Source organism: Adiantum capillus-veneris, chromosome 2, assembly GCF_014529385.1.
Source record: "Adiantum capillus-veneris isolate H3 chromosome 2, ASM1452938v2, whole genome shotgun sequence".
Classification (NCBI taxonomy): Eukaryota; Viridiplantae; Streptophyta; class Polypodiopsida; order Polypodiales; family Pteridaceae; genus Adiantum; species Adiantum capillus-veneris.
The window spans coordinates 165,874,173-165,885,763 of NC_140932.1; the positions used below are offsets into that span (position 1 = coordinate 165,874,173).

The following is an 11,591-nucleotide window of genomic DNA, read 5'->3' on the forward strand; positions in this document are numbered from 1 at the left end:
AACTGGGTCTCAGTCATCAGTAAAGGACAAAAAGACCATAATCACTCCGCAAAGTGACATTTTGCACCACAAATCAAAATCTTGACCCGACTCACCTGAAAATCAAGGGGGACACTCTCTACACCATATCGAACCTCCACCAACCTCCAAGAGCAAGTAATTAGTGATTAGTGACTCCAAGTCAAACCTTGCTCAACAGAAGACGGTCAATCTCATCGGGAAATACATCAGCTACCAAGAAACAAACCAAGGGTTCCAACAACCATCAATGACCTAGTAGAAGCTAGATAGGGCAAAAGCAAGGCCTAAAATGCAATAAAGGGTAACTTCCATCTTTGGCGCGCCAAAGATGAATCACTAGCATGGCACCATTTTTTGGCAACCACTTCTACACGAGCATGTTTTCCTTCCCCATCACAAGTACTACATCACACTACAACATATTTTTCATGCAAGATACTCATAAAACACACTATGACACATCCCATAGCCATTTGTGTCCCAATCTCACTTTTACCTTTCCAAATCAACCCAACTTCACCCATTATCAATGATATTTGCTATAAGATCCATCATAGCACCAAAAATAAGAAATGGCCCTAAATCACCCTCTTTTTATCTTAGGTGCACCTAAGATAGAAATGGAAATGAAAGAGACTAACTTGTATCTGTGATGCACAGATATGTTCACAGTGGTCACATTAAACACTTGCCCAAGTTCCATCAAGTTTGACAAATCCTCACTTGGTCAATCACCAAAAGTACAGAATGCGGTCTAGCGGACATATAATTGTTCATAGCTTCCATCATAAAAGTCAAAAACTCTCAAGATTCTTTCAGATCACCACCAACACTTATATATTCTATACAATCCATTTCACATCATTTTGCATGCACCTACACCCATTTGCATCTTAGGCGCGTCAAAGATAGACTTTGCCAAAATTATAATTTTTAGGGCTCATTTTTGCTTATTCAGTTATGCTACTTGGTTGTAACTTGCTAGAATTGTCTAATCTCTCGATGTGCCCATACACTATCAGATTATCTCTCATCTATCTTGGGAGCTCTGAAGAAAAATACCATGAAGGAGAATTTGTTGAACTCCCACTATATTGGCTATAGGAAGACTTCTTGAGAGAGGCAAATGTAACCAAGTTGGTAAGAGAACAATTGGATAGCCAACATTGTCACTATCTACCACGGATCATTCAAGAGTGCTCATGGAAACAAAGTCAAAGTACATATGCTACCAAGGGAATCTCAAGACCTCATCAAAGAATAGGTAGTCCGACCACTTAGGGAAAATATTGGCCTTAAGGACTACATAGAAATGGACCCTTGCGACGTCGACTACAAAAGAGCATATGAACTCTTCTAGAGTATCACAGAGGAAGGACAAGCCACCATATCTGATCTCAATGGCTCTCCTATCAAAGTTCACATAACAGAGGACCAAGTGGTAGAAGCACTCAAGCTTCAAAAAGGAGGAAAACCAATGAGGGACGGACAGTTACCAACCAATGGTAGTTTCACCAGTCAATCATCCTCCTTTTGGGAGTTGAAGCAAAGGAAAATAGAGCAGGTGTTGCGGCTCTATCACCAACATTTTCACTTCACTACCAAGAGACCACCAAGGTAAATAGTTCCCAACCATGTTGTGGCTTCCACCTTCACTCAAGCATCAAAGAAAGTGGGGATGAAAAAAGTGTACCACTCACAATACATCTACACTACCCTCACTCATGTGAAGAATCCAGAGAACATCACATTTTTAAGAGCTCCAGAAGTGCTCACCAGAATTGCCTATCACGCTATAGGCCAAGACGTAGAGCATTTACCAGCATCCCATAGCAAAATTTATGGTTGCTCAACAAGACCGATGAGGAGCCAAAAGTGCAAATACGAGCTCCACCAGTGGCGGCAAGATTACACACTCGATTAGTCGGTGTACCAACTCAAGCACCCACATTCGCAACAGCAAAAGAAGAAGGTAACAGAGAAGAGAAAGTGCAGGAAGAGGAGGGCATTCCTCTTGAAAGAAAAAGGAAAGAGAAAGAGAAATCTAAAGTGGATGAAGTAAATCAGACCAAGAAACATAGGCCGATAGTCGTTATTGAAGAACCAGCACAAAGGACAGCAAGACTCAAAAGAGAGAAGGCGGCTTCTGAGCTATAAAGAGGGCTCAGAGGAGATTTTGAGGAAAAGTGAAAACCATCTCCAAGAAGAGTCAAAATCCGAACTAAACACCCAATGTTCAATGAAAAGGATGACCCTCGGGCTGGCCTAGAAGATCTCTACCATAAAGAGGAACGACAAAGAGAACAAGCCCAGGCACAAGAAGAAGACAGTACACATACTCAGGAGGGTACACCCAAAGAATTAGAAAACCCTAATACTACAGAAGTTGCACACTTCTCTCTTACAAATACACCACCACAGTAGGAGACTACACCAGAGGAAACCACTCGCATTGCTACCAATCTAAAACATGATTCCAAACCACTCAACAAAGATGTCAAGGAACAAGAGACTAAACCAACCAGTCCCACAACCACACCAACTCCTCAAGCCAACCAACCAAATGCGCCAATGGCTGAGACTCAAGACACACAAACGGATTAGCCAAAAGTGAGCAACACAAGAACAATGGACAATTTAGAGGACATAGATGAATACACACAGTATGTCCACGATGTAATAGACAAAATGAAGGATGAAATCTATGCTCGCCACCAAAATCTACATAGTGTATACAGACGTCTACGACACTGTGAGGAAAGACTAGACTTGGCCAATTATATGTGTCGAGCCATACAAAGAAGCCATGGAATTCAAAGAACAAGAATTGGGTAAACTAACTGCAAAGACAACAATGGATTTGGAAACCCTCCAAACTACAAATAAGCATCACGAGTAACAGGTCTAGTGATCTGAAAATTGTGTTTCCCAAATTTACATCCAAGCATCAAAAAAAGAAATCAAACCATCATAGATCAGGCATGGTGAATGGTGCAATGATCTAATAATTGTGTTTTTCACTTTTAAAGGCAATCAAAGAGAGAATCTAGATGTCCACATATAAAGCCTTTGAGTAGTATGTTGATCTGAAGGACATCAATGAAGATGATTGGCCAGAGTATTTTTCACAAATTTTGAAGGATACAGGAAGGAAATGGTACTATAGTTATCTAGCTTACAAGCTCAAAACTTATAGTAAGTTGAAGAAGACTTTCTAACTAGGGTATAGTGAAAACTACAGAGATGGGGATATGCTCTATGAATTGGACAAAATCAAACAAGGCAGGGTTTAGAAGTTATGTCGACAAAATCAAGAAACTAGCCAGGCAGCTGAATGAGGCACCATTAAAAAAACGCATACACGCATGTTTTTTGATTGAGGTTCAAATATAAGAAATTAAGAGAATAAGAGGTATCAACACCATCCCAAAATTTTAATGATCCAGTGCAAAGAGCTCTAAAACTAGAGCAACAATCTAAAAGAACAAGGGCAAAAAAGAAAAAGAGAGTTCCACTTCCAATGAGTCATCTATTGAAGGATTGTAAACCAAATTCAGCTCTTCATATAGTGATTTAAAAGACACATCCAAGCATAGAAAGAAGGGAACCTAGACTAAGAAGATTGAAGAATTGCCCAAGCATATCTCTGAGATCTCTAAGAACATAGCTTCACTAGAGAAAGTAGAGACCAATTGTATGAAATGTAAATCAAAAGAACATTAGTCTGATGAATGTTACCAATGAACTTATTGAAAATATTTTGGACACATGTAGAATAATTGTAAAATCAAAATACATCATTTCAAAGAAAGAAAAGATGTTTCCATGATGACTCCACAACCTTGGAACTAGTCAAGTAAGAGAGGCTATATGAGAACATAGACAATGGAGATAATACCAATAATATGGCTAGAACAGGATGCTATCAAATTTTTTTGGTAGCAATAGAGCTAACTTTACCATACATAATTTCAGCTGCTACACTTGTGAAAAATATGAGAAATTACCAGATGAGCCATCTAGCCAAATGAAGCAAAGAGAAGAGGCTCAAACGTGAGGGAAACAGAGAGTCATCTAGAAGGCTAAGGGAAAGTCCAAAGAAGTGGATGAGTGACAGGAGTAGAGTTGGCAACTCAGATCACTCAGGATCTGGAGCAGAGGAAGCTAGAGTAGCCAAAACCATGTAAAGGCTTTTGCCAAAAGCTTCAAAATCTTAGGAAGTGCGGGAACCTTAGCTTTTGAATCTGGTACAAAGGGTGCTAGCAACTAGGAGCATCCTGAGGAAGAGATTTTAAAAGTCAAGGTGGAATTGACCAAAAGACGTAATGAAAATGGATAATTATTTATTTATTGCATTTTACGATAGAAAAAGCATAAGTGAGCTATAGACTATGTGAAAGAATAGGACACGTATAAGCATCATATGGTAAAAGTTCTCTTTATGAGCTATGGTCATTATACATCCGGACAGAAGGGCTGCAATCATTTTGAGCATTCAAGAAATCTATAAATAAGTACATGCAAGAGTGATATATCTTTATTGCAGCTAACAGGTGGCAAAAACATAAGTGATCTATGGACTATGCAAAAAGATAGCATATTTATAAACATTTTATTATTAAATTTCTCTTTATAAGCTATGGTCACTAACCACCGATGAACACAGCTCATAAAGAGCACTTTAATAATAAAATGTGCATAATTATGCTATAATTTTGCATATTTCATATCTCACTTATTCTTTTTTCACTTGTCAACTTGCAATAAAGAAATAATTATGCATTTTCAGTACAAAAGATGATTAAAAATTTTGGAGATAGAAAATATTCAGCATCAACAATCGGAATGTCCACAAAAGGATCCATCAACTAAGAGACAAAAAATGTTTAGCAGCAACAATCTGAATCTCCTAAAAAGAATTTATCAGCAGAGGCATGGCATTGTGAAGGTAGTTTTACAAAGGGAAGGTCGTCCAATTCATATAGTAGTTTTGGAAACAAACAAGATGAGATATATATTAAAGTATGTGAAAGAATCCAGAAGTTGACTAATGAATTCATGATATGAGAATTATATTACCTGAATTTGCCAATTCAACAAAAGATAGAGGAAGATAGAGCCAGATGCATTGGTGATCGATCTATCTAAAATTAAGGATAATAAAATACCATTCATTCAAATTGACTGCAAGGTCAAAAAGCAGTGGGAACCACTAATAGGTGTCATTTTGGATGGTGGTGCTAGAGTGAATATTCTACAGGAGCACCTCAGGTAGAAATTAGGAATTCAGGAGATGAAGCATGATCCTTTAAAAATTAGAATGGTAGACCAAAGTATTGTCCAAGGTAGTGGTCTAATTAAGAACTTTTCGATCAAAATGTTTAAAACTAGTTTTTTGGTTTTGGATGTACAAGGTGCGTATAGTATGCTCTTAGTAAGGCCATGCTAATAAGTGTGGGAGCCATACATGATTATGCATGCCAAAGATTAATCATACAAGGCCCAATAAAAGAATCCAAATTAAAACCAATAACACAGATAGAAGGGATGCTAGCATCAATAAATCTCTTTTCCATAGCTGAAATAGACCTCAATGCGGTTCTAGATTAGAATAGAGTAGAAGAACAAAGACACTAGTACTTGGATAATGTTATTGAGTCAAGGGGAAAAACCACTTAATTTGAAAAAAAGTCCTTCATGAGAGGAAGAAAGCCAGACAACTGGGAAAGCTAGACTAGATGAGGTGGACACAAAAAATAGGCAGCAGAATGCTCACGCACCAGAAAGCAATAGGGTATTGGTTGGTAGAGGTGAGGATCTAGCTAGTACATATAACCCTTACAATGAGTATGCAGTTGACATATGTATAGGAAAAGAAGTTGAATCACTAGCTAGATGAATAGAGACTAAAATACCATACTCGTTATTACTAGATGATCAAGAAATAGAAGAATGGAATTTGGGTTCAAAATCAAATCCTAAGCTAATAAAGATGAATAAGTATCTAAGACCGGAGATCAAAGAAAAGGACAAGCAGTTATTTTCAAAATATATGGATGTCTGCTTGGGAACATACGGATTTGAAGGGTGCTGACCTAGAAGTATGCTAGTATTGGGGATACCACTGAAATCAAATGCACGACCAGTATGTATGACTTCCAAATTATGCAAGCGTATGTTTGCAACAAAGGCCGTTTCATTATATGAACTTACCTAGAAAGGAGTTAAGTTTATCATGACTCTTGAATGTGAAGCCAATTTACAGTCTTTAAAGAAATCCATAAATATGAAAGTGATTCTTTGCCAACCAAAATGGGATATCATTTTTCATGTTCATGTAGATGGTTCTAGCATGGCAATGGGAGCTATTCTAGCTCAACCCGATGGAGAACTGATAATCGAGTTTAGTGATTTTGACTCAACTCGATGAAAAAACTAATTATTCTATATACTTTACCAATCACAGGTACAATAAGACAAAGTAGGGGTATTAAACAACAGAAAGAGAATCATTCGGAATGGTATCCAATGCCCCAAAGTTCAAACGTTATTTGTTGAGGAAGCTATTTCATTTCTATGTTGATCATTCGAGTTTAATTTATCTGACTAACAAGGTTGCCATCCAAGGAAAATTGATTAGATGGATAATGGTTTTTCTCAAATTTGATTTCAAGATCTTTCATAAACCTATCAAAACTCAATGCCATGCAGATTTCCTATTTAGAAGTACAGAAGGTATCTCATTTTCAATTGACATATGCATCCTTGAGAGGTAACCCAATAGATGTTATTTTATTTTAGACAATGATAACTAAGGAAGTAAATCGAGAATGGAAAGACATGTATGATTTTTGCAATATGGTGGAATACCAAAATTTTGATCGCACTCTAATAAGAAGGCTCTCATTATCAGAAGTCTTTACAGTCATAGTTGGATCCTGATATAGATAGGGCATTGAAGGAGTATTGAGAAAATGTATACCTATGTAAGCAAGGATGGAGTGTCTACCTATGTAAGATGGAGTATATACCTATGTCAACAAGTGTGCAAGTAGTCGTTAAGGCACACATTGGAAGATCTAGAGGACACTTTTCTACTGACATTACTATAGGAAAAAAATCAATTACAATGGTTGAGTATGATATCAAATGTTAGAGATTTTTGAAAAATGGATACACCTAATTCATCAAATTTGACATTTTTAACCACAATTCAGCCCTTGGGAATATTCATTGAGTGGGGTTTGGATTTCATGGGACCTTTCAAGAAAGTCACACCCAAAAAAGAATAAGCATATAGTCATAGCTACATGCTGTGTGAGTAAATGGATGGAGGCTAAGGCACTTCCTAACAACATAGCTAAGTCTACAATCAGGTTCTTGTATGAGCATGTCATCGTTGCCCAGTGGAGATAGCTGCAGATGAAGGGACTCATTTCATGAATGACACAATTCACATCATGACTAAAATATTTTCCATCAAGCATCAAAAGTCCACACCTTATTATCCCAAATGTAAAGGATAGGCTGAGAGTATCAACAAGACCATCAAGACTATCATGGCTGCCTAGGGGAGATAGATGCAGATCAAGAGACTCATTTTTAAATGACACAATTCAGGTCCTGACTAAAATATTTTCCATCAAGCATCGAAAGTCTGCACCTTATTATCCCAAATACAAAGGATAAGATTAGAGTAGCAACAAGACCATCAAGACTATTTTTACTAAAATTATGTAGAAGTAACTTCACAATTGGGATGAGAAACTTCAAACATCACTTTGGGCATATAGAATGGTGCATTTTATTACAACTATAATGTCACATTCCAAAATGATGTATGGTATAGAAGCCATTGTACCAATGGAATTTGGTGTTCCGTATCTCATATTAACTATAAAACATGAGAGATATAGATTATAATACTACTCTAGAAAAGAGACTGATGAGATACTCAAGCTAGATGAATCAGACAGAGGGCAATGTTGGCAGAAGAAGTGGTCCAACAAAGAAAGAAACATTGGCATGACAATAAGTTGAAGATGCAGGAGTTTCACAAAGGAGATTTGATTTTAATATATCACTCCAATTTAGGACCTATGAAACCTAATCTAAAAATAACTTGGTCAGCACCTTATGAGGTTGGTTAGGTCTTCTCAAATGGCACAGTCAAACGTAAGGATTTATATAGACTTAGTCACGTCCTTGCAATGAATGCAAATGAGCTTTGCATTGAACTTGATGCATTTCAATCAATTACATTCAAGACTATCAAGAATTTGATCCATATATCATAGATAGAATTGTTGTTGAGAACATAATTCATCATTATGTTTGGGCCTTATTGTTGCAGAATTTCTATTTGACATAAGTTTGACATCCACCACCAAAGTCCTAAAAATTTGAATAGATGTATATAAGGACAAATGAACAATACATGCATAAGGCCTACCACAGTTCATTGGAGCATCTAGCAAAAGAGAAGATGTAGAATATCATGGCCAACTCTATACATTAAAGTTCCTTGCTCTTATTGCATCACTCATATGTTAGTTATAGGAATTTTCAACTAAATCAATGTAGACACATATAGAAGGCCATAATTTACTAGGCAAAGGAATCTACAATAAATAGTAGGGCCCCCAATTTATTTTAAATAAAAAATGAATTAAATTATGGCCTTAAGGAAGGGTTTAGGGAAGGATCTCTTTAAAGCTTGTTGGATAGATCTTTGCTATCTTGAGTGAGAAAGATATAGCCTCGAGTTTTTGACGTACTAAGATCAATTTCTTGACCCCAGGGTCTATTCCCCATAGAATTACCACTTACATGTGCTCCTTGTCACACATCTTCATTAAGTGAAGCTTCAAGACACTAAGCACCATGAGAAAGAAGGCCTCTTCTTCTGCCTTCCTCACCACTGCCTCATGAACATCTCTAATTGAGCTCCATTGTAGACCGCATGCTTTATGATGTTGTTGCTAGTGGTGGTGCAGAGTAGGGATTCAAATTCACGTAATCACATGTTTTTTAATATGATCACAATGTTACTTAACAAAATTCTCAATTCACAACTCTTCACATACACAGAAAATGTCCATGTGACTTGAAGGCTACTAGATGGTCGGCTCATTTTTGCCCAGCGGGCAACAGCCTAGCCCTTTGAGGCCCTCCGGAGCAACATGAGTTGCCCTTCGAGAAGCATCAAGGTCCCTTTGGGCAACATTAATACCCCGACAAAAGTGATATGTAGGCCAAAAAAAAAAAAAAAATAGCATTAAATTGTTGTAATGATGAGGGCTGCTCCCTTCCAACAATACAAATGAGTCCCAAGAACTTACACCACATAAACCATCCACGAGGATGCTTCCTACCCAAACCAGTTTCCAAGTGAATAGACACCCAAGGGAGGTAACTAGTCATAAAATACAACTACGCTGGTGTAGTGATGAGGAGCGCACCATTTCAACAATAAAAATGAGCCCCATGCACTCACACCGCCTAAACTCTCCACGAGAATACTTCCTACCCAAACTGGCTTCCAAGTGGATAGACAACCAAGGAAGGTAACTATTGTTAAGTATGGAGCCTGATTTACCCTTGTAATTTTCTGTGGTAAACGCGCACATGTGTAAGGCCCCCATTATGAGGAGAAGCCATCGTGCGTGAAGGAAAATCACTCACCGGAAACCAAAATTTTCACGGACAAGAATCAGGGGCAACTTTAGAGGCCTCAGGGGCGGAGGCCCCCGAGACTTTTTTTTTCGCCGGAATATTATGGCCGGACGGTGGCCAGAAAGTGGTCGGAAGTCAATGGCCGGTGGCCGGATTCAACGGCCAGTGGCCGAATTCAAAAGCGGACTTGTCTTCTCAAGGGCGGCCACACATGGGTGGATTGGAAGGTCCGATTTGGACTTATTCGCACAAGAGCGGCTACACATGGCTGTCACTCATAAGAGAGGGCAGCCCTTTTGGCCTATAAAAGGAGGCCATTTCTACACACATTTCATAGTGTGAAGTTGATGCAACAAGGTGAGCGTGAGGTGGTGAGAGTGAAGCAAGGCGGGAGCTCTATCAAGGGTTTAATCCCTTTGTAAACTACTTCTTCTTTTGAAGTGCTAAAGCCATTGAGTGGCTGCTTTCCCGTGGACGTAGCCCACATTGGGTGAACCACGTATATCGTGTGTACTCTCTCTCTCTCTCTCTCTACTCTATAATCTCTTGTGTGTGAAATCTATCTCTCTCCATTAAGTAATCTACTCAAAAATTTATTTAGCTACGTCTTATTTCCTAACAACTATAAGTGGGCGTTTTTATAGGGAAAAAAGGTGCAAAAAGTTTACATGATAAAGCTCAAGCATAAACCTCAAGTTTTAGCTCTAGTGAGGACTCTAGAGAGTGCGCCAAAAGGGGTGTTTGAGAGGATGGGCCATTGTTTATATAGGCCCCTTCAAACTTGGCGGCGCGCTCTCTAAAAATTTGGAGGAAATTTTGAGCCCACTGGGCTGCGAAGGGGTCCCGCTGGGCAAATCAAATATCCCGTCAGGCAAACAGGAACTCTTAGTTTCAACAGGTCAATGTGAGTTTGGTGTTATTTACACTCCTATGGGATGTTAATGCAATGAGTTATTACCACTTCACACTTCACGTGAAGACGTAATTGAAATCCCTATGCAAAGTCATGACCTTCAAACCATGAGTCCTAGTTATGGTCTTCGAACCATGAGCCTAGAGAATCTTTGAAGAATCTTTGCAAAGTAATGACCTTCGAACCATGAGCCTTAGTTATGGTCTTCAAACCATGAGCCCTGGAGAATCTTTGAAGAACTTGAAGTATTTATTGCAATGTAGAGATATTAGGTACTGAGATAATAGTAGTAATACATAGCACTCGCAAGAGCACGATATGGAGGGACCTCACGGTACGTGTGAAGAAACTCAGTGGATCGTGATGAGGGAGCTTATATGCGACATACACGTATGAGAGAGAGAGAGAGAGAGAGAGAGAGAGAGAGAGAGAGAGACTTGTAGATCAAGAACTAGTAGTGCTACCAGGTATTATGCAGCTAAAAGAAATGTTTAGTAGTACCTTGAGCTTCTCCACATGGAATGCCGGTGCCACAACTCGTCGTTGATGAGTCCACGTGTCACCGTTTGCCATCAACAGTCCCTTCCCAATGAAGTGCATCACCCCTTCTTGTTGTAGCCGAGACCGCCCCAGTGAGTACATGTGTTTGCTAGATAGTAGCTCCTTGATATGTTCCAAGTCGTATATAGCTAGCCGAGGCTCAATGCCCACCAGAACACAAAGCTCTTACCTTGTTACAATACACAGGTCAGTTAGAATATATAAGAGTCTATATGAGAGAGAATGAGAGAGAGAGAGAGAGAGAGAGAAGATGGTTTGCTAATAATGAAAAAAATGAGAACATGGTAGCCTAAAGACAAAGAACTTTTAAGTACTTTTGAGAGAGAGAGAGAGAGAGAATTGTCAACTCAAGACAAAGAACATACTCTTTTGGCATCATTACACAAGATAATAACATAATGTGTGTGTGTGTGTGTGTGTG

General features: G+C 38.6%; 1 protein-coding gene across 1 annotated transcript in view; it reads right to left on the bottom strand.

Moving 5' to 3' along the window:
* The window catches only part of LOC147464010 (cytokinin hydroxylase-like), a 32,243-nt gene extending 21,001 nt beyond the window's left edge, over nt 1-11,242 (bottom strand). Inside the window, exon 1 of the mRNA XM_086529921.1 lies at nt 11,111-11,242. Coding sequence (XP_086386047.1) covers nt 11,111-11,209 — 99 coding nt within the window. The 5' untranslated portion in view covers nt 11,210-11,242. The remainder of the gene's footprint in view (nt 1-11,110) is intronic.
* Between the last annotated feature and the right edge of the window lie 349 nt (nt 11,243-11,591).